General features: G+C 37.0%; 7 protein-coding genes and 2 long non-coding RNA genes across 18 annotated transcripts; 5 read left to right on the top strand and 4 right to left on the bottom strand.

The window, feature by feature from the left end:
• Window positions 1-114: 114 nt before the first annotated feature.
• AT3G47590 (alpha/beta-Hydrolases superfamily protein) lies at window positions 115-1,936 on the top strand (the record flags this gene model as incomplete). Of its 2 annotated transcripts, NM_114627.4 has the most annotated exons (5): window positions 115-461; window positions 669-751; window positions 846-1,126; window positions 1,209-1,302; window positions 1,373-1,936. In NM_114627.4, the coding sequence occupies exons 1-5, from the start codon at window positions 180-182 to the stop codon at window positions 1,560-1,562; spliced, it is 930 nt and encodes a 309-aa protein (NP_190343.1). In that variant the 5' UTR covers window positions 115-179. The 2 variants fall into 2 exon arrangements, with proteins under 2 accessions (NP_190343.1, NP_001327598.1); NM_001339318.1 differs by lacking the exons at window positions 1,209-1,302; window positions 1,373-1,936 and having other exon boundaries at window positions 149-461; window positions 846-1,170.
• On the bottom strand, window positions 1,636-5,083 carry AT3G47580 (Leucine-rich repeat protein kinase family protein). The gene is made up of 2 exons (NM_114626.3): window positions 2,335-5,083; window positions 1,636-2,246 (listed from the first exon to the last, which is right to left on the bottom strand). Exons 1-2 carry the CDS (start codon window positions 5,006-5,008, stop codon window positions 1,885-1,887), a joined length of 3,036 nt encoding a protein of 1,011 aa, NP_190342.1. The 5' UTR covers window positions 5,009-5,083; the 3' UTR covers window positions 1,636-1,884.
• On the top strand, window positions 2,762-4,949 carry AT3G07785. The gene has a single exon (NR_141353.1). It is a non-coding gene; the product is annotated as an other RNA (long non-coding RNA).
• A 1,570-nt stretch (window positions 5,084-6,653) lies between the features above and the next one.
• On the bottom strand, window positions 6,654-10,188 carry AT3G47570 (Leucine-rich repeat protein kinase family protein). Its single transcript, NM_114625.3, has 2 exons — window positions 7,414-10,188; window positions 6,654-7,308 (listed from the first exon to the last, which is right to left on the bottom strand). Exons 1-2 carry the CDS (start codon window positions 10,082-10,084, stop codon window positions 6,947-6,949), a joined length of 3,033 nt encoding a protein of 1,010 aa, NP_566892.1. The 5' UTR covers window positions 10,085-10,188; the 3' UTR covers window positions 6,654-6,946.
• A 344-nt stretch (window positions 10,189-10,532) lies between these two features.
• AT3G47560 (alpha/beta-Hydrolases superfamily protein) lies at window positions 10,533-12,219 on the top strand. 5 transcript variants are annotated; one of them, NM_001339316.1, is made up of 6 exons: window positions 10,533-10,852; window positions 11,123-11,205; window positions 11,287-11,408; window positions 11,506-11,664; window positions 11,743-11,836; window positions 11,916-12,210. In NM_001339316.1, exons 1-6 carry the CDS (start codon window positions 10,610-10,612, stop codon window positions 12,118-12,120), a joined length of 906 nt encoding a protein of 301 aa, NP_001325886.1. In that variant the 5' UTR covers window positions 10,533-10,609; the 3' UTR covers window positions 12,121-12,210. The 5 variants fall into 5 exon arrangements, with proteins under 5 accessions (NP_001325886.1, NP_001325887.1, NP_190340.1 ...); NM_114624.4 differs by having other exon boundaries at window positions 10,628-10,852; window positions 11,916-12,219; NM_001339317.1 differs by having other exon boundaries at window positions 10,624-10,852; window positions 11,123-11,408; window positions 11,916-12,209.
• Window positions 12,155-14,328, bottom strand: AT3G47550 (RING/FYVE/PHD zinc finger superfamily protein). Of its 4 annotated transcripts, NM_114623.4 has the most exons (8): window positions 14,080-14,328; window positions 13,579-13,885; window positions 13,429-13,500; window positions 13,262-13,326; window positions 12,963-13,116; window positions 12,801-12,884; window positions 12,641-12,730; window positions 12,155-12,542 (listed from the first exon to the last, which is right to left on the bottom strand). In NM_114623.4, the coding sequence occupies exons 2-8, from the start codon at window positions 13,852-13,854 to the stop codon at window positions 12,417-12,419; spliced, it is 867 nt and encodes a 288-aa protein (NP_190339.1). In that variant the 5' UTR covers window positions 13,855-13,885; window positions 14,080-14,328; the 3' UTR covers window positions 12,155-12,416. The 4 variants fall into 4 exon arrangements, with proteins under 4 accessions (NP_190339.1, NP_850667.1, NP_850668.1 ...); NM_180336.3 differs by having other exon boundaries at window positions 12,641-12,884; window positions 14,080-14,279; NM_180337.2 differs by having other exon boundaries at window positions 12,155-12,535; window positions 13,579-14,237.
• A 742-nt stretch (window positions 14,329-15,070) lies between these two features.
• AT3G47540 (Chitinase family protein) lies at window positions 15,071-16,737 on the bottom strand. Of its 2 annotated transcripts, NM_001203099.1 has the most exons (3): window positions 16,375-16,666; window positions 15,718-16,065; window positions 15,071-15,454 (listed from the first exon to the last, which is right to left on the bottom strand). In NM_001203099.1, exons 1-3 carry the CDS (start codon window positions 16,649-16,651, stop codon window positions 15,228-15,230), a joined length of 852 nt encoding a protein of 283 aa, NP_001190028.1. In that variant the 5' UTR covers window positions 16,652-16,666; the 3' UTR covers window positions 15,071-15,227. The 2 variants fall into 2 exon arrangements, with proteins under 2 accessions (NP_001190028.1, NP_190338.1); NM_114622.3 differs by having other exon boundaries at window positions 15,108-16,065; window positions 16,375-16,737.
• On the top strand, window positions 16,668-17,283 carry AT3G07775. Its single transcript, NR_141352.1, has 2 exons — window positions 16,668-16,938; window positions 17,053-17,283. It is a non-coding gene; the product is annotated as an other RNA (long non-coding RNA).
• Window positions 17,284-18,389: 1,106 nt separating this feature from the next.
• AT3G47530 (Pentatricopeptide repeat (PPR) superfamily protein) lies at window positions 18,390-20,392 on the top strand. Its single transcript, NM_114621.3, has one exon. It carries the CDS (start codon window positions 18,538-18,540, stop codon window positions 20,311-20,313), a length of 1,776 nt encoding a protein of 591 aa, NP_190337.1. The 5' UTR covers window positions 18,390-18,537; the 3' UTR covers window positions 20,314-20,392.
• The last annotated feature ends 174 nt before the right edge of the window (window positions 20,393-20,566 follow it).

The following is a 20,566-nucleotide window of genomic DNA, read 5'->3' as shown; positions in this document are numbered from 1 at the left end:
AAAAATAAAATTTTTCATTATTAGCCTTATATAGTAGTCCAAATATTATTTAAGAAAATTCTTACAAATAAAGAGTTTTTAAAAAAAATTAAAATTTCAAGTCATTTTCCTTTTCTCACTAAAAAATAATAAACTAAACTCTCATCATCTTCAGTCAACAGTTCATGTGATATGAAACAATGAGAACTCTTTTGCACAACTTCAATTTTGTCCCTCAAGATTCTCCTTATTACAAAACGTCCCCTTTTCCCACATCATCCTTCTTCAACGTTCGCTTTCCCATCAAGAACAACCAAATCTCTTGTAACAAAGCAAAGAATTTGAGAATGGATCCGTCTAAGGGAATCCAAGAACAGAGGATTGTGATTCCAAACAGACACAACGAGAAGCTGGTTGGTCTGCTTCATGAAACTGGTTCTACAGACATCGTAGTCTTGTGCCATGGCTTTCGATCAAACAAGGTTAGTGTGTGATTGCTGTTTCTGTTGATCTTGATTTACCCTTAATCAAAATATGAATCTTGAATTGTAATCAGTGACTCACCAACGTAAATCTGCAACCTTTTTATTTATTTGTAGTTCTCTGTTTTCTCTGCTCTTGTGGTGACTAAGATCTGAGACTTGGTTACATATGAATTAACTTTGTCTTTGGCCTGTGAAACTATGCAGAGTAACCAAATAATGAATAATGTGGCTGCTGCTATACAGAAAGAAGGGATCAGCGCTTTTCGTTTTGATTTCTCCGGGAATGGGTTAGTTTCTCTTGCTAGTTGCTTTTATTCTCATTGATCTGAATAAGCTGGATTTTGTGTTGATTTTGGTGTTGTGGTGCTTTCATTGTTGCAGAGAGAGTGAAGGCAGTTTCTATTATGGTAACTATAACCATGAAGCTGATGATTTACATTCTGTTGTCCAATACTTCTCTAACAAGAACCGTGTGGTTCCTATAATCCTCGGTCACAGTAAGGGAGGTGATGTTGTCCTCCTCTACGCCTCCAAGTATCATGATGTCCGCAATGTAATCAATCTCTCGGGACGTTATGATCTTAAAAAGGGTATAAGAGAGCGTCTTGGAGAAGATTTTTTGGAAAGAATTAAGCAACAAGGATTCATCGATGTTGGAGATGGTATTGTTATCTCTTTTTGGTTTTCCTGCGATGTCTTTGATTAGGACTCTAGTGTTTCTATCAATGTGTTGGTCTTTTGCAGGAAAATCGGGGTATCGTGTTACTGAGAAGAGCTTAATGGACAGGTTAAGCACTGATATTCATGAAGCTTGCCTCAAGATTGACAAAGAGTGCAGGTGAGACTCGCTGAGTTCTCTAACTCATATTGAGTTCACAAGATTGACTTGTGTTTGATTGTAATGACAGGGTCTTGACGGTTCATGGATCGGAGGACGAGGTAATACCTGTGGAAGATGCGAAGGAGTTTGCGAAGATCATACCAAACCACAAGCTGGAGATTGTGGAAGGAGCTAATCATGGTTATACTGAGCACCAAAGTCAATTAGTTTCAACAGTTATGGAGTTCATAAAGACAGTCATTGTGAAGAACAACTAGAATTGAGTTACGTTTGCCTTTTAAATCATGAAAGTTTGTAATTCATTTTTAAGCTACGAAAAACTGAGAAAATCCAAATAAAGTTGGGAACACTGATATATATGATAAAACTGGTTACACAACATACATATATTGTCTGCAAAAAACACAAGCATTCATTAACAATATTCTGCAAGCCATCTTAGTATGTTTTAATAGAGCTTAGAAACACGTATAGCATAAGTATGTTTAATAGAGAAGAAGAAAACACAAATTGTAAAAGACAATGTTATATAGGCCTTTTGAGTGGACTGCAAAGTTTGTAGGCAAAACCATAAAAACTTCAACGTCTAGGTGTTCTTCTGGTTTTAAAGAACCTTTCTCTGATTGAGATCAACTCTTTTGCGACTTCACTCGTTGCCAACCGGTTCGTAGGATATTCTTCACAGCACCTAAGTCCCACCTCCAAAACCAGTGTCAAGCACTCAGCAGTACGGAAACCAACTCTAAGACCAATGTGAAGAATCGCTTTGTCTGCAATTTCGAATACTTTTTCTGGCAACGCTAACTTGGTGTAGCTATGTAGTGTTAAATTTCCCCCAAATAACTCATCAGTTGGTCGTTTCCCGGTGAACATTTCTAAAAGGAGAACCCCAAAGCTATACACATCACCATGTATTGATGGTTGTCCTCCCATTCCATATTCTGCACCATAATTCACAGAACAAGATTGTAACGATAAAATATATACCAAGTTTCTTCATAGAACATTACAGATGTGTGATATTTTTACCTGGTGCGGCATAGCCGATGGTTCCTCTAACTCCGGCTGAGCTTAGTTGGTTAAGGAATGACTCCTTGTCGAATTTGAGTAGAAGCCGAGCCAGACCAAAATCACTAACATGGGCGGTCAAATCATCTTCTAGAAGGACGTTGCTTGGCTTGAGATCGCAATGAGCTATAGGCTCATGACAGTGAACATGAAGATAGTCCAAAACAGAAGCCACGTCTATGACAATATTAAGCCTTTCAAGAAGTGTCAAGGTTCGTGGGGGCCTACGTATCTCTTCGACTTCCTCTGGGTGCAGCCACATATCCACGCTTCCATTCGGCAAGTACTCATAGATAAGCGCTCTGAATTCGTTTCCTTGGAAATCAGTACTAGCGCAAGCTGTCAGTAATTTCACAAGATTACGATGCCTTGTGTCTTTCAAGGATTCACATTCTGCCATAAAGCTCTTCATAGCTCCACGTCTCTGCATGTTTAGAACTTTCACTGCAACAATCTTGCTCTCCGTCGGGAGCAATGCCTTGAACACAGTACCAAAACTACCTGACCCAACCATATTGCTTGAAGAGAAGCCATTTGTCGCATTTCGTAGATCTCCATAGCTTATCTTCTCATGGAAAATCTCCAACTTAGAAGGAACCAGGTTATTTGTCTGCTGGTTCTTCCTTCTTTTTCTGAACCAACACAGAACCATCGAAGCTATGACCAACAGCAATAGCAAAGCTATGCCTATGCTTACTAAAATTGCAACTTTCTTTAAATGAGAGGAATGCTTTGTCTCCACTGGTGGTTCTTGGGCGAGGCATGGCTTTAGTTTCAGATCCTTGATGCCTCCACATAGGTTTTTGTTTCCAAATACAAAAACTATTGTAGAGTTCTGAAAATTTCCTTTGGAAGGCACCTTTCCCGTAAAATTGTTAATAGATAGATTGAGATATTCCAACTTGGAGAAGTTTGCAAAATATTCAGGTATACTTCCCGATAGATCATTGTTTGACAAATCAACTCTTCTTACACCCATCAACCCTCTTATATTTGGAATTGCTCCATCAAAAGAATTTCCTTGTAGAAAAAGTTGTTCCATCGCGAGACAATTTCCCAAGGTTTGTGGGAGATGTCCTGAAAACTTATTGTTCTCAAGTGATAGTTTTACAAGATTTTGTAGACTTCCAATATCATTTGGTAGAGAGCCGCTCAAAGAGTTACCTTCCATGCTTAGGTTAACAAGGGTTGGGATTTGCATAATTTCCTTCGGTATAGTCCCATTCAACTTGTTATACCCAATGCGTAAATCAAGCATGTGACTACACTTCCCGAGACTCGGAGGAACAATTCCCTCAAAACTATTGTTGGACAAATATAGTATTTCTAATTGAGTTAGGTTGCCTATAAAAGATGGAATCTCTCCTGACATCCTATTTGAATATAGACTTAATAACCCCAATCTTAGAAGCTTTCCCAAAGAAGTTGGGAGTGGTCCGGTCAACATATTTTTTCCCAACTGAAGTCTTTGTAGGCCTATGAGATTCCCAATATCTTGAGGAATGCTTCCAAAAAAGTGGTTTCCTATAAGGTTTAAACTGATGAGTTCTGTGGACATATTGGCAATGGATGTAGGCAAGGCACCCCCAAGCCTAGTGTAACCAACACTTAAGAGTTGCAAATGGGTGCAATTAGTCAAAGAATCAATAAATTCAAGATCTCCAAAAGTGTAACTTCCTAGAGGATTCTCACTAAGATCTAGGTATTGCAAACTCGGTACTTTTCCAAAGTTCGGATATATACCTCCTGTCATCATGTTTTTGTTGATTCCAAACTTTTGTAGAGTTGAAATATTGGAAAGTGTTGTTGGAATGGCTCCCACTAGATCATTTTCTCCCAGATTTAACTCACGAATGTTTGGTAGCAGATTACCAAAATCAGGCTTTAGGCTACCCGAGAAGCCACTACCAAAGAGGAATAAGTCCTCAAGTGCGGACAAATTGTAGATGGCGGGAGGAAAAACGCCAAAGAATTTGTTCATTGATAACCCAAGACCCACCATTTGACTCAGTCTAGCTAATTCATCTGGAACTTCTCCTTCTATATTGTTATCTGTGAAGCCAAGCGATTTTAAAGAGGTCAAGTTTCCTAGAGATCTAGGGAGCTTGCCTTTCAGGTTGTTTCGACCAAGATCTAAAATAACGAGTTTCGTCAATGACCCTAGTTCAGAAGGAACACCTTGTCTAAGAGGATTTGAATATAAATCAAGGTTCAACAATCTAGAGCAGTTAGATAGAGTGGCTGGAATCCCTCCCTCTAGAGAATTGAAGGCCATATACAAGTGTTCAAGTCTAAACAAGTTTCCCACCTCTCGAGGGATGATACCCCCAAAAGCGTTATCAGACAGATCAAGTGATATGAGAAACGATACATTACCGATAGATGGTGATACTATCCCGCCCAACTGTAATCCCCCGAGGTTCAAATGAGTAACTCTCTTGTGTTTACGACCACATGTAACCCACTTCCAGTTGCATAGAGGGAATGAGTTATTCCATGAGGATAAGACATCTCTTTTGCCTTCAGAAACTTGAGACTTGAACTCCAACAATGCTTGCCTATCAGTTTCATCGGTAAACCCATCTGCTCCCAGTAACAAATGAGCACTGAAAGAAAGTAAAAGAAATAGTTTCATCCTTCTCAAAGTTTATTTTTATATTTTGAATGTTTTTGTGCTTATCAACTTTGCAGGAAACTGATTTAAAAGGGGACGAAGCAATTGCAAATCCTTTCATTACGTATTGTGGTGATAATAAATTGGCTCACAACCACACAGAATACGACACGTATTATTGCCGTCTAAGTCAACAAATCAACTTTGTTAAAAGATGACACTAGTCATTACTGTTTACAACTTATGTCACTTGTATATTTATTTTCACGCACCTTGGGTTTAAGAAATCCACCAACTGACGACAGGTTTCATTTGTTATTATTGCAAAGCCAAAATAGTTTAGTCGCAAATGTTAATAGGGGTTAACCCATCCCATTTAAAATCTATCCTATTTACTCTAAATCATTTAACTCTTTTTAATTTTATATTTCATTTATCTTTTCTATTTAAATTATCATTAATCTATTTAAACCCATTTAGATCTATATCTATATAATATAATCAATAATTATTTTACAGATTTTTATGGGTGAATATTCTTTTGGCAAAGAAAAATTTAGCTAGAAAATACGGGTTTAAGGTTTTTGCGAGAAAATATTGGTTTACAGTTTTTGGTGAGAAAACATCGGTTTACGGTTTTGGCGGGAAAATACGATTTTCAATTTTGTCGGAAAACACTTTTTGTAATTTTGGCAGGAAAACATTTTTTGTGATTTTGGGGAGAAAACGTGGTTTTACGGTATGGCGGAAAAACGTCGGCATACGATTTTGGCGGGAAAACATGATTTTCAGTTTTGGTTGAAAACACTTTTTGTGATTTTTGCAGAAAAACATTTTTGGTGATTTTGGTAGGAAACGTAGTTTTACGGTTTTGGCGGGAAAACGTGGTTTTACGGTTTTGGTAGAAAAACGTCGGTTTACGGTTTTGGCGGGAAAACATGATTTTCAATTTTTGCGGAAAACACTTTTTGTGGTTTTGACGGGAAAACGTGGTATTACGATTTTGACGGGAAAACATTGGTTTACGGTTTTAGTGGAAAATGGAGCTTTGCAGTTTAAAAACAAATATTTAAACCAAAAAGTGAAGTTAAATAGAATAATTTATTAATTTAATTTTAATGTATAAACATATTACCATTTTCAATAAGAATAAATAATATAAAAGAAAAATAAATAGGTTTAATTGGATACCCCATATGTTTAGTTGTAAAACTACATTTAATAAATATGTTTAGTTGGGCTAACCTATTTAACCCCATTTAACTTTTTTTCTTAATGAAATTAAATGGATCAATTTCTCTTACACATACCCATTAATTAAATAGGGTTTGCATACCTAAATTAACATCTAGTTGCAACAAAATAGTAAAATTTCAAAGAGAAAAATTAAAAGTACAGTAAACGAAGATTATTCTTGTAATATCCACCAGTGTTACGAATAGTTGCTCACAATTTTGTTTTGTTATGGGTAACATACCCTATAATCCGGTTAACGATTTTTTGTAAGCTAAAACGTATCGTAATGTCGTGATCACTGTGCCAACAAAAGTCAATTTTATGCTAGAAATGTTGACGTCGATCTCATTTCATGATCTGACCGGCATTAGATGTATTTTCTCCATATCCCACTTGTGGGACTTTTAGTAAACGCAATTACCAAGACGACAAGGCTTACTTACTTATCGTTGAACATCGATCTATTGCTCCATGTTCAGAACTTTACATTACCAAAACAAAGAGAATCCAAATAAAATTGGGAACAATGTGGATTTGCAACTATAAAGCTACGTTGTCTCCATATAAAATTGGTACCACAACATTCATACATTTTTATTAATTAACACAAGCATTTCATTAGCAATATTCTACAAGCATTCTTAGACAAAACCCCAATTTATGAAATAAGATATTATAAGCCTTTTTATTGGGTTGCAAAGTTTGTAGACAAAACCAAACACTTCAACGCCAAGTCGTTCTACTGGCTTTAAAGAACCTCTCTCTGATTGAGATCAACTCCTTGACGACTATACTCGTTGCCAACCGGTTCATCGGAGATTCTTCACAACACCTAAGGCCCACCTCAAAAACCATTGTCAAGCACTCAACAACAGGGAAACCGACTCTGAGACCAATGTGAAGAATTGATTCGTCTACAATGTCCAATATTCTTTCCGGCAATGCCGACTTAGTGTAGCTGTTCAGGGTAAAGTTTCCTCCAAATAGCTCATTGGTTGGTCTTTTTCCAGTGAACATTTCTAAAAGGAGAATCCCAAAACTATATACATCACCATTTATAGATGGCTGTCCTCCCACTCCATACTCTGCACCATATTTCATAGAAACAATGTTAAGAAGACTGTAATGATAAAAAGAAAGGATAGATACTAATTTTCTTCATATAATGCTACAGATGTGTGATAGTATACCTGGTGCGGCATAGCCGATGGTTCCTCTAACACCGGCTGAGCTTAGTTGGTTGAAGAAGGACTCCTCGTCGAATTTGAGGAGAAGACGAGCTAGACCAAAGTCACTAACATGGGCGGTTAGATCATCGTCTAGAAGGACGTTGCTTGGCTTAAGATCGCAATGAGCTATAGGTTCATGACAATGAACATGGAGATAATCCAAAACAGAAGCCACGTCTATGGCAATGTTAAGCCTTTCAAGAAGGGTCAAAGTTCTTGAGGGCCTATGAATCTCTTCCACTTCCTCTGGGTGCAGCCACATATCTAAACTTCCATTAGGCATGAACTCATAGATGAGAGCTCTAAATTCATTTCCTTGAAAATCAATACTCGAACAAGCTGTCAATAGTTTCACAAGATTACGATGTCTTATGTCCTTCAAGGATTCACATTCTGCCATAAAGCTCTTCATCGCTCCACGTCTCTGCATGTTTAAAACTTTCACTGCAACAACCTTTTTCTCCGTCAGGAGCAATGCCTTATATACGGTACCAAAACTGCCAGACCCGACCATATTGCTCGAAGAGAAGCCATTCGTCGCATTACGAAGATCTCCATAACTTATCTTCTCATGCAAGACTTCCAAAGTAGAAGGAGTTGGATTATTGGTTTCTTTGTTCTTCTTTCTCTTTCTCAACCAAATCAAAGTAACTGAAGCCATGAACAACAACAAAAGCAAAGTTATGCCTACGCTAACTCCAATCACAACTTTCTTTAAACGAGATGAATGCTTCTTCACCACAGATGGTGCTTGCGAAAGGCATGGCTTTAGTTGAAACCCCATAATACCTCCACATAAATCATTGTTCCCAACTATGGAAACTGTAGTAGCATTCTCAAATATTCCTTTCACTGGCACCTTTCCCTCAAGATTGTTAAAAGATAGATTGAGATACTCCAACTTGGAAAAGCTTGCAAAGTATTCAGGTATACTTCCAGAGAGATCATTGTTAGACAAATCAACTTCTTTAACACCCACCAACCCTTTTAAATCTGGAATATCTCCATAAAACAAATTTCCTTCCAAAAAAAGACTTTCCATTGTAAGACAGTTTCCCAAAGTTTGTGGAAGTTTCCCTGATAATTTATTATCCCCAAGTGATAGTGTACCAAGATTTTGTAGCGCTCCGATATCCTGCGGGAGAGAGCCGATCAAAGAATTTCCTGACATGTCTAGGCGAAGAAGCTGCTGAATTTTCATAATTTCCAGAGGTATAGTCCCATTCAACTTATTATCCCCAATCCACAATTCTAGTAGGTGACTACAGTTGCCAAGACTTGTAGGAACAATACCTTCAAAACCATTGTTGGACAAATCAAGTGTTTCTAACATAGTCATGTTGCCTATAAAAGCTGGTATACCTCCTGATAATCTATTTGAAAATAGACTTAAATACCTCAAATTCAAAAGCTTTCCAAGAGAGGTTGGGAGTGGTCCACTCAACATATTTTGATCTAAAATAAGCTTTTGTAGGTTTATGAGATTTCCAATGTCATAAGGAATGCTTCCGGAAATGAGGGTTCCTCCAAGGTCTAGAGTTACGAGTTTTGCGGATAGGTTCGCAATAGATATAGGCAAGTCACCCCCAAGCCTATTTCTGCCAATCCCTAAGGTCTCTAGTTGGGTGCAGTTTGTCAAAGAAGTGAGGAATTCAAGATCTCTAGAAGAATCACTTCCTAAAGAATTGGTATGAAGAAATAACAATTTTAAATTTGGAACATTTCCGAATGTAGGAATACTTCCTGTCAGATTGTTCTCATTCATACCCAATCTTTCAAGAGTAGAGATATTGGAAAGAGTTGTTGGAATGGACCCTGTGAAATAATTCCCTCCCATATTAAACGATAGAAGATTTGGTAGTAGAATACCTAAGTCAGGTCTAAGGCGACCCGAGAAATGATTATAACCGATACCTAGAAGCTTAAGTGAGGACAAGTTGTAGAGAGCGGGAGGAAAAACACCGGAGAAATTGTTGGCTACTAATTGAAGACTCCATATTTGAGTCAGTTGAGCTACATCACTCGGAATTTCTCCTTCCAGATTGTTATGCGACAATGCAAGTTGTTCTAGTAACGTCAAGTTTCCTAGTGATGTAGGGAGCTTTCCTCTCATATTGTTTCCATAAAGATTTAACTGAACAAGGTTCGTCAATGATCCTAGCTCTGAAGGAACACTTCCCCCAAGACGATTTGAATCTAAACGAAGGTTCAACAATCTAGAGCAATTGTATAGACCTAATGGAATCGGTCCCCTAAGATAATTTATGCCCATATCCAAGTATTCGAGTCTAGACAACTGTCCCACCTCTTGAGGAATAGTACCACCAAAAAAGTTTTCATAGAGATCAAGTGATACAAGAAACGATAGATTACCAATGGATGGTGATATCACTCCGCCTAGTTGCAATCTTCCGAGTTCCAGATGAGTAACTCTTTTGTTTTTACGGCCACATGTAACGCCCTTCCAATTGCAGAGTGGGAATGAGTGGTTCCATGAGGACAAGACAACTCTTTTGTCTTCAGAAACTTGAGACTTGAACTGAAGCAAAGCTTGCCTATCAGTTTCATCGGTAAAACCATGTGTTTCAAGTAGCATGAGAGCATTGAAAGCAAGTAAAAGAAACAGTCTCATGCTTTCCAAAAAAACAAATGGTGGTTAAAAAGCTTTTGATGCTTCTCATGTTTTGCAGGAAAATGAACATATAAGAGGCGAAGCAATTGCAAATTAAAATGCCTGTAGTGATAATGCAACTTGAAATAAAAAATAGGGATATTAAACTGCCACTTTTCGAAAATTTAAGTCAAGTCGTCAACAAAGACACGTTTTATGGGATCCCATTATCTAAAAAGGAACAAAAAAACAAAGACATTTTACGAATCTTTATGACTTTTCTTCAGACATCAAGCGGTGGCTACAGGATGAAATATTTTGGCACTTTTGTAGCAACTAGCAAATGAACTATTTTATTTATAAACATGTAACAGGAGTCAGGAGATGATGTAGAAATTGACCAATTATTCATTTACATTTACTAGATGGTAGGTTTGATTGGTAAAAACTAAGTTTTTTTAAACACTAGAAAAAAGAGAGAAAAAATAATGAGTGACAAAGAAAATTAAATAGAAATCATATATATATATATATAAATTCCAAAATATGATCAATGAGAGATCATGTGGTTGTCCCACATTATCTTTCTCAACGCACGCCTTACCATTAAGGAGACCCAAATTTCCTGCAACAAACAAAGTAAAAAAGTTGAGAATGGATTCATCGCAGGGAAGTACACAACAGAAGATTGTGATTCTGAACAGCCACAATGAGAACCTGGTGGGTCTGCTTCATGAAACTGGTTCTACAGAAATTGTAGTCTTGTGTCATGGCTTTCGATCAAACAAGGTTAGTTTCGGTTCTGCTTTTTTCTCACTTACTTGAATGTCCATTTCTCAATCCAACATCTTACCAAAGATTTGTGCATAATTTTAGTTCACTTTTTTTATAGTGATTATAATGTTTTCCCATTAGTAGCTCTGCTTCTTCGTTGTTTGGGAATATTTATTTTGTACACAAAGAAAGTGGAGTCCTCATGACATAGTAGGGTTGCAGATGTTGGTAGGAGTTATTGCATGCATTAACTTTGTTTTGTCTTTGGCCTATGAATGTATCCAGAACTTCGAAATTATGAAAAATGTGGCTGTTGCTATAGAGAGAGAAGGGATTAGTGCTTTCCGTTTTGATTTCTCCGGGAATGGGTATGTTTTTCTTTCTTGCATTATCTTGAATAAGTTGGTCTTTGTTTTGACTCTGGGGTTGTGGTGCTTTCATTCTTTCAGAGAGAGTGAAGGCAGTTTCTATTATGGTAACTACAATTACGAAGCTGATGATCTACATTCTGTTATCCAATACTTCTCTAACTTGAACCGTGTTGTTACTATAATTCTCGGTCACAGTAAAGGTAAGTAGTACCGATCTTTCTGCTTCGAGCAACGGATTTTCAAAAGGGGTGAATCTTACATTGCAAGAAACTCAACTTATACTTTGACATTGCATAGGAGGTGATGTGGTCCTCCTCTATGCCTCCAAGTATCACGATATCCCCAATGTGATCAATCTCTCGGGACGTTATGATCTGAAGAAAGGCATAGGAGAACGTCTTGGTGAAGATTTTTTGGAAAGAATTAAGCAACAAGGATACATCGATGTTAAAGATGGTATTGTTATCGCTCTTCGCTTTTCATGCACCGTTATCAGAACTTTAGTGTTACTATCAATGTACTGGTTTGTTACAGGAGATTCTGGTTACCGTGTTACCGAGGAGAGTTTGATGGACCGGTTAAACACAGATATGCATGAAGCTTGCCTCAAGATTGACAAAGAATGCAGGTGAGATTCAATAAGTTCACCAACTCATATCGTTTGTTTGAGATACATTATAAACAAGCCCGGATTGATGTAATGGTAGGGTCTTGACGGTCCATGGATCGGGTGACGAGACAGTACCAGTGGAAGATGCAAAGGAGTTTGCAAAGATAATACCGAACCACGAGCTACAGATTGTGGAAGGAGCTGATCATTGTTATACCAATTATCAAAGTCAATTGGTTTTAACGGTTATGGAGTTCATAAAGAGTCATTGTGAAGAAAAAAACGACAAGACTTGTAATTGACCCTCCAATATTGCATTGGACATTTATTTATGTTTGGTTGACCAAATAAATTTATAAAAGGTAAATAAAAATATAATACTTATATAATCATATGATAATAATAAGACTGTACATAGTATACCGTGAGAGCTCTTTGTAAAACATTTGAGAGCCGAAGTAGACATTTAACAGATTCAGATAACACAAACATAAGAGGAAGATAATAACATTTGAAGAAGCATAAGTAGGTAGAGTTCTTATAACCAAGTTCAAGGTTTTATCTAATAGCCTTAACGGAGAATCATTGCCGGTAAGGATCAAACTGGTGTTGGGACATTGGATATCGGCGGCTGCGGTGCTACAGCAAAGTGCAGTCCTCTGCGTTGAGGCCCACCACCGTGTATCATGAAAGTAACTTCTGCGGCAGCTAGAGCCGCTGCTTCCTGATTACAAACAAAAGCAGTACATTGTCTCATCTGTTAGATTGAGTATCTTACAATATAACAGAGTTTGATACAGAGAGTTTTTTCCGTGTACACACCTGTCTTTGTCTTCGACGTTGTAGTATACCGATGGCCCATGCCATGATGTAACATGGGAGGAGAAAACCAGCAGCACGAAGAAGGAATAGCTATTGAAACAAACAAGTGTAGTCAGTGACGGTATAAAGAAGTAGTGAAAGTAAGTAAAGATGAACATACAGAGAAGAAGGCAGTTGGATCGTCCTCGTCGTCTGGGTTCGTTGTGAGATTTAGCGCATCTCGTAACAGTAAAAGTGCCATTAGCTGCCATTACAGAAGTTAGAGTGCAGGCATTTAGTATTAAATCATGGTAAGAAAACATCTTCTCAACTGAGAGCTTACGATGAGAGCAGCAGAGCGACAAAAGGCAGCTCCGCTTGAGTTATTCTCAGAATATTCATCATAGTCTGCTTCCAAGAAATGACGTTCTGCAGCCGCCATTGCCAGAATGCGCGGGTCGGTCAAGTCCAACGGAACTCCGTTCTCCCAATCGTCACTGCACACAACACAGGTCACTCACTACTTTGTTAACTTGATAAGTTCTTCACAAGGTATTATTAATTTTGTTATAACTGGTTACAGATAATCCACTTGTACAACAATTCAACAAGTCATAACTCTCTATGTTTAAGCAAATTTACCCGATGTGAATTATAGTTTCATCAGGAGGAGGAGGCGGAGGTGCAGTGTATCCATGTTGATAAGGCTGTTAAAAAAAAAGAGAGCATTTTAGTTGTAATTGGTATTCTCTTTAGTGTCAATAGCAGTTAGATAAGATACAACATTTAGCAGCAGAGTGATGATTAACCTGGTGACATATTTCACAGGTTATGTCGCCTTTCTCATTACACCAACGCTGAACACACTTGCGGTGAGCATACTGCATAAATCAAAACTCAATAAGAAAATTTTCTCTAACCAATAAAAAACAAAGAACAATGAGATCCAACGTGTTTACCTTTAAACTACCATTACAAGCACAAGGAGCTTCAAGGTTCTTAGTACTATCTTCCTCTTGGCAAATACGACACTCAACAGATTGGAGAAGAGGTTCTTCCTCATCCGCAACCGCGTAGTACTCTCTAGGAACCTCAGTTTCATTCACAGATGAAGAAGCCAAGTCTGTGCCTTGAGGCCGGTAAGAACTTTCTCCTGAAGAATCTGAATCTTTCTCTGAGTCCAAGCTCTCAGATGTTATGAGACGATCGGTACATAAACTCAAATGATCAGCCATTTCTTAAATAACTTAATCACCAAAATGATATCTGTAACAACAAGAAGAAGCTCCAAAATATTAGAAGACCAAAAATCAATTAAATGCAGGAACGTTTGATAATTTAACAGGAACCAAACAAACCCTAATCGAAAAAAAATCCCCAATTTCAATAGAACGATTTGATTTCCAGAATCACAAATGAAAATCATTATAAAGAGAGCTCTTTCGAAATCAAAACATTACCTAGAAATGGTTGTGTAACACGAAGGAGAAAAAAAAAGAGAGCTTTTTCGAAATCTGGAACCTTTAAGCTAAAACGAAACTTTGTCTTTGTTTTTGTTGAATTTTTGTTTCTTCGTGTTCGGTCTGAATAATAATCAGATAAACATAATTCAACTCTATTAAATATTTTTGGGAGCGTGTTTTTATAAAATATCTAAAAGAAATGTATACATACATACGTGTATAAGCATTGGATGAGGTTCGGGTTTGTACGAACCAGAGCTTTGGAGTTTGGTAAGATAACGTCTGTTTAACGGCTAGTAGAGAAAGCCGCTTGTTCTTCTCGTCAATTTTGACGGAAAAATGTGTTACAGTTTTTTGGTTTTGAGTTTAAATGTTTATTAAGATTGTTTCACCTAAATCTGATACAGGAATTAATTAAAATTGGTCCATATGGTAAATTATTGAAGTTTCGTTGGAAAAGAATTTATGTGACATATAATAATATACATATTTGTTTCCTTTTTCCAATAGAGTAGGCAAAATGGACCAAGTTGGAAAATTCTAGACGTTCCTAATAAGTTTGACTCTTTGACTTTTCCCTCTTTTTTAATAACATGCGGAATTAAATGAAACCGGTTAGGTTTTTTTTTAAAACAGCAAAATCATGTAAAATCAAGGTCGCTTATCCGGTTTATATAATCTCAATATCAACAAAGTAAGACAATTTTCTCAAAGACAAATCTGAAACTTGCAAAATGACAATAGTAACTCTGATAAATCAAGGTATATATGTAGCTTAGTATTATGATGTTTCGTGGATACTTGATTATACGATTTGATTCATATGGTTCTAATACTGGTTTAGAGGAGTTGAAATACCGTGGGAATGAACCATTTATACTTTTAGGATTTGTCAAAGATAATATGTTTTTGTTTTGGTTAGAACATGACTATTCAAATCGGTTTCTAAGCATCTGAAAGAATCTCGGGTAGGCTAATGTATTTGATTGTTTGTGCAATTTTTTTATTGAGACGAGTGCTACTAGATTTGGCCAAAAAGGGTCATCCCCATGCCCGAGAAGACGATTAGAGGAGGCGTCAAAACGTTACTAATAAACATAAGGAAGACCAACAATCAAATACATTAGCCTACCATGAGAATGTATTTAATCTATAGCGGGAGAAGATAGCCGCGAAGACCATGAGGAATCAAGTCCTCTATTGAAGGGAAACGAGAACGACAACAAGATCTGCTCGGAGGGAGATGCCAACGGCGGATGGAGTGCATGCGAGCCATGGTAGCGTGATTTTAATTGTTTGTGAAAATCGAAATGATGAATTTTGCAACATCGATCTCCATGTTTGTGAATAAGCATAGATTTTGTATGATTGGCTTAGATAGACAAACAACTAGAAACAACAAGTAGCTCCTAGCTACAAACATAGATGGTTACTAGCTAGACATAAGAAAGACCAATTCTCCTAGCTCTTATATATTAACACAACTTGATACAATTAACAGTTACAGAATGTTAATTCATGTACTTGCGATTCTGAATCCTTGCCCTGTTTGAAATGTAACTTCTTATTCCGCATTATCACGTGACACGTCACGTGTATGCGTTTGTAAAACGTTTTAGCAACTAAGGTTATGACCAGGATCCACACCAAGCTGTCTACAATAGTCTCTATAGTACCCAATCCTTGCCTTGACCGCACCTGAATTCCCACCGTTACATTCCATCCCATTGATGGCTCTTATAGTGGCTCCAAATCCTTGGTTCAGCACCGGCCTTACGCTATTAATCCAAAACGACAAACCCTTCCTGAAAGCTACAGTTGGGTTGCTACCCACAAGCTCAGGCTGGCGTAGAAGGTCGAGACCGAGACTCTGATGACCACGACCGGAGTGACCTTTACTCTGTGATGGACATGGTCTCTGCTCTACGTTCTCGTCGCACCTACCACGTGACCTTTTCTTTATTTCTTCTATGTAGCAGAAGTCTATACGACATAGAGATCACATGGAAAAAAAGGTTATGATTTTTAATCAGCTTAAGTCAAATGTTCAGTTTTACAGGTTTAATCTTAACGTGCTCTAATAAAACTATTATAATCACCATTTGATAATCTCAAATAATAATGAAACACCTCAACCCTTAGACAATCTCCAATGTAAATCTCTATTTTTTACTTTAAAATAGAGAAAAGTTTTGAGAATAATTTACTCATGACTAGAGTAGATGTACAAACAAAACTAATAAGTTTTTAATAATATATAAAAACATAGAGAAAAGGAAAAAAAAATCTTACGTCCGGTCTCGTGAGTGACATGAGCAAACATGCTTGCAATTTCACGTCTTGTAACGGAACTTGCAAAGTTTGGAAAATTATTAGCAGCGTCAATGAAAGAGTCGCGGGTGTTGAATCTTTTTCTCGTGCAGCCATTACCGGCTTGGTTGATAATGTTGTTAAAGAAACCTTGTGTCACAATGCTACTGACTGATTCGGCAGCGCTTGTGGTTCCAGCGCCTATACAAGGACCTACGAGGCAAAGGAAAAAGACTAAGGAAATTTTGGTGGAAGCCATGTTATGTTGTTTGTGGGTGAAAAAGAAGAGGCTGTGTGTTATACATATAGGGATAATGGTTGGGTAGTTTGGTCATTTTATTTTTGAGATATCCATCGTTTTTTTTTTGTAAATAAATGTTTTTCTTTATACTAATGGACTTTGGTATTTTGGTCGTTGGAGTCACGTGGTATTTTCATCGGCTATATAAAGAAGACTAATTTGGTGATCCGGTGAAGATGAAACTCCGGCACGGTCAGCTTTCTTCATTACGACGAAAGAGTAGTAGTGGAAGTGGTTGTTACGTGGTGGCAACCTTTATCTTTCTTTTTATTATATATATTTTCTTTGTTTGTTTGTCTTCTTCTATAAGTTTTCTTTTAAATGAAGTTACATGTCATTTAGCTTTTTATTTATAAGGTAGCTAGAAAATTCAAAATAGACTAAACTCGTTCGAATTATTGGCTCGTCCGTGCCGACAGTATTCATGAGTCGTTCATTCAACTGTCCCTCGGAGACAGGGTCGAGAATTACCATGCATGGTTGCCCATCTGTTTTTTATTTCTGTCGATCCTACCTAAAAAGAGATTAAACTATGGGCCTATCCTACAGTAATGAACAAGGAAGCTTGACTGAGGTTCTTCTAGGGTTAGTTTCTAGTTTCTTAACTGGTTTTAAAAGTAGTTTAGTCGATTCAAATAGTACATCGGGGATTTATCCTTTTATGATAGAATATCATTTGTAGGATCTTTCCTAAGCTCTTTAAGTTGAGCTTCTTTCACCAAACTTTGGGCTAAGTTTTTACTTTTATTTCTATATGTTTGAGAGTAAAGCGGCATTACTCTTTAAATAGGTTTAGTTGGTAGTTGATACAAATTTGGGTTGTAACCTCTTATGGTACCATCTATTAATAAAATCACTTGATGTCAAAAGAAACTAGTATATTGGAAAAGACTTTGGCGCCGCCGTTGTACTGTTAGTATGGTAACATCAAACAATGCATTGTTTTTATCAACTTTCTTTTTCACCAACATTGTTTAATGAACTTTCGTTCAGAGAAAATTAGTATGTTTTTCAATCAGAATTTATATTAAAATCTAAAACATGTATAGATTTAATTACTTGCGGAATGATACTAAAAATAAATAAAAATAATATAACTTCCGTCTTTTAGGAACTGAAAACCAAATAGAAAATAACAAAATGGGCATAGAAAAAAGACAACAAATCAAAATGTAACGCTGTGAATGGGAAATAAGTTTTTTGGAAGTCTTTTTTCCATCTATATATTTTTTTGTAAAGTTTATGAGGCAAAAATCTCTAAAATAAATATTATTTAGTTTTTAGTCCCTATAAAATCTCATTTACTTTCCTAAAGTTGTGACATATAATCTCATTGTCTTAAATTTATATTCTTAATATAATTTATTTTTTTATTGAACTATATTTATTTAATAGTTAATTTTCTAAACTCTTTTTACTTATATTAAATATAAATATATAATTTTTCTTTTCTATTTATTTGTTCTTATTTCTAATTTATTTGATTTTATACAAAAATACATATAATTAATAAAATATTAGCATCTAGCGATTTTTTGAATAAAAGGTAATACAGATGATTGAATATGTTTCAACTCTTTTTTATTCTATTTGTATTATTTATGTAAACCTCATTTACTTTCCTAAAGTTGTGACATATAATCAATTAGAAATAATCTTTTGAATTTTTTGCTCATAATGTTTTTTTGAATTGAATGTAATATTTATTCAAAACCAAAAATAAAACTGTTTTACATCATGTGCTTGCATATATCAAAACTTCAAGTTTTAATACTTAAAACGAAATAAAATTAGTAAAACCTTTTAAATCAAAGCTTAGTATACTTTCTTTTCACCAGAAGACTATGTTGAAGTCCATAAGCAGCAGCAGCGGCGACGATCATCTTCTTTCTCTGATCGTATCTTCCACCGGAAAACTCCATCTCCGGCAGATTCACGCCCTCTTACTCCGCACTTCCTTAATCAGAAACTCTGACGTTTTCCACCATTTCCTCTCTCGTCTCGCTCTCTCTCTGATTCCTCGAGACATCAATTACTCATGCCGAGTTTTCTCCCAGAGATTGAACCCAACTCTCTCTCACTGCAACACCATGATCAGAGCTTTCTCTCTCAGCCAAACTCCATGCGAAGGGTTTCGCTTGTTTCGATCTCTTCGACGAAACAGCTCTCTTCCTGCTAATCCGCTCTCGTCTTCTTTTGCTCTCAAGTGTTGTATCAAATCAGGTGACTTACTCGGTGGTTTGCAGATTCACGGCAAGATTTTCAGTGATGGGTTTCTCTCGGATAGTCTTCTTATGACGACTCTGATGGATCTTTACTCCACTTGCGAAAACAGTACTGATGCATGTAAAGTGTTCGACGAAATTCCCAAGAGAGATACTGTTTCTTGGAATGTGCTGTTTTCGTGTTATCTGCGGAATAAACGTACGAGAGATGTTTTAGTTTTGTTTGATAAGATGAAGAACGATGTCGATGGTTGTGTAAAACCAGATGGTGTAACATGTTTGTTAGCTTTACAAGCTTGTGCTAACTTGGGGGCGTTGGATTTTGGTAAACAAGTTCATGACTTTATCGATGAAAATGGACTCAGTGGTGCTTTGAATTTGAGTAACACTCTGGTTTCAATGTACTCACGTTGCGGGTCTATGGATAAGGCTTACCAAGTATTTTATGGAATGCGTGAAAGAAACGTAGTCTCGTGGACGGCTCTGATCTCGGGTTTAGCTATGAATGGGTTTGGAAAAGAAGCCATTGAAGCTTTCAACGAAATGTTGAAGTTTGGAATCTCTCCAGAGGAACAGACACTCACTGGTTTATTGTCTGCCTGTAGCCATTCCGGGCTGGTCGCTGAAGGAATGATGTTTTTCGATAGAATGAGGAGTGGTGAATTTAAGATAAAGCCAAATTTACATCACTATGGCTGCGTTGTTGACCTCTTGGGACGTGCTCGTCTACTTGATAAAGCTTACAGTCTCATTAAGTCAATGGAGATGAAACCGGACTCAACCATTTGGCGTACGCTTCTCGGGGCTTGTAGAGTCCATGGAGATGTGGAACTTGGGGAACGTGTGATCTCTCATCTCATCGAACTCAAAGCCGAAGAAGCTGGAGATTACGTTCTGTTACTCAACACATACTCCACGGTTGGGAAATGGGAGAAAGTGACTGAATTGCGTTCTTTAATGAAGGAGAAAAGAATCCATACTAAACCTGGATGCAGCGCGATCGAGCTACAAGGAACCGTTCATGAGTTTATAGTAGACGATGTTTCGCATCCGCGGAAGGAAGAAATCTATAAAATGCTGGCGGAAATCAATCAGCAGCTGAAGATTGCGGGGTATGTGGCGGAAATTACATCGGAACTGCACAATCTTGAGTCAGAAGAAGAAAAGGGATACGCGTTAAGATACCATAGCGAGAAGCTAGCTATAGCCTTTGGGATTCTGGTGACTCCACCAGGAACAACCATTAGAGTGACCAAGAATCTCAGAACTTGTGTTGATTGTCATAATTTTGCAAAGTTTGTATCTGATGTTTATGATCGTATCGTGATCGTTAGAGACCGTTCCAGATTTCATCATTTTAAAGGCGGCTCTTGCTCTTGTAATGACTTTTGGTGATGATTCAAGCTGATAACATTTTTCTTCTAATCATTACGAGTTTGAAACAAGCTCATAACTTATGTTGATTGCAATAATGTCACAAAGTTTGTATCTGATGTATGTACATAACCGTTAAAGAGCTTTCTAGTTATGCATGGATAGAATCTTTAGGTTAAACTCTTTTCGTTAAACCTCAAACTTTTATTTTATATGCTATTGACATTCCTATAAAGATAAAGAAAAAAAATCTAAACCAATGGCTAAAAATATT

This window comes from Arabidopsis thaliana, chromosome 3 (assembly GCF_000001735.4).
Source record: "Arabidopsis thaliana chromosome 3, partial sequence".
Classification (NCBI taxonomy): domain Eukaryota; kingdom Viridiplantae; phylum Streptophyta; class Magnoliopsida; order Brassicales; family Brassicaceae; genus Arabidopsis; species Arabidopsis thaliana.
This window is presented reverse-complemented; position numbering and strand designations above follow the sequence as displayed.

Coding starts and splice junctions, on each gene's coding strand:
- AT3G47580 (NM_114626.3), bottom strand. CDS start 5,008: ATGAAACTATTTCTTTTACTTTCTTTCAGTGCTCATTTGTTACTGGGA. Junction 2,247..2,334: donor CATCGGCTATGCCGCACCAG/GTAAAAATATCA, acceptor ATTATGGTGCAG/AATATGGAATGGGAGGACAA.
- AT3G47570 (NM_114625.3), bottom strand. CDS start 10,084: ATGAGACTGTTTCTTTTACTTGCTTTCAATGCTCTCATGCTACTTGAA. Junction 7,309..7,413: donor CATCGGCTATGCCGCACCAG/GTATACTATCAC, acceptor AATATGGTGCAG/AGTATGGAGTGGGAGGACAG.
- AT3G47560 (NM_202668.2), top strand. CDS start 10,718: ATGGATTCATCGCAGGGAAGTACACAACAGAAGATTGTGATTCTGAAC. Junction 10,853..11,122: donor ATGGCTTTCGATCAAACAAG/GTTAGTTTCGGT, acceptor GAATGTATCCAG/AACTTCGAAATTATGAAAAA. Junction 11,837..11,915: donor AAGATTGACAAAGAATGCAG/GTGAGATTCAAT, acceptor ATGTAATGGTAG/GGTCTTGACGGTCCATGGAT.
- AT3G47550 (NM_114623.4), bottom strand. CDS start 13,854: ATGGCTGATCATTTGAGTTTATGTACCGATCGTCTCATAACATCTGAG. Junction 12,885..12,962: donor GTCGCTCTGCTGCTCTCATC/GTAAGCTCTCAG, acceptor CTGTAATGGCAG/CTAATGGCACTTTTACTGTT. Junction 12,543..12,640: donor AACGTCGAAGACAAAGACAG/GTGTGTACACGG, acceptor GTTTGTAATCAG/GAAGCAGCGGCTCTAGCTGC.
- AT3G47540 (NM_001203099.1), bottom strand. CDS start 16,651: ATGGCTTCCACCAAAATTTCCTTAGTCTTTTTCCTTTGCCTCGTAGGT. Junction 16,066..16,374: donor TGTCACTCACGAGACCGGAC/GTAAGATTTTTT, acceptor TATGTCGTATAG/ACTTCTGCTACATAGAAGAA. Junction 15,455..15,717: donor ACAGCTTGGTGTGGATCCTG/GTCATAACCTTA, acceptor TGTCTATCTAAG/CCAATCATACAAAATCTATG.
- AT3G47530 (NM_114621.3), top strand. CDS start 18,538: ATGTTGAAGTCCATAAGCAGCAGCAGCGGCGACGATCATCTTCTTTCT.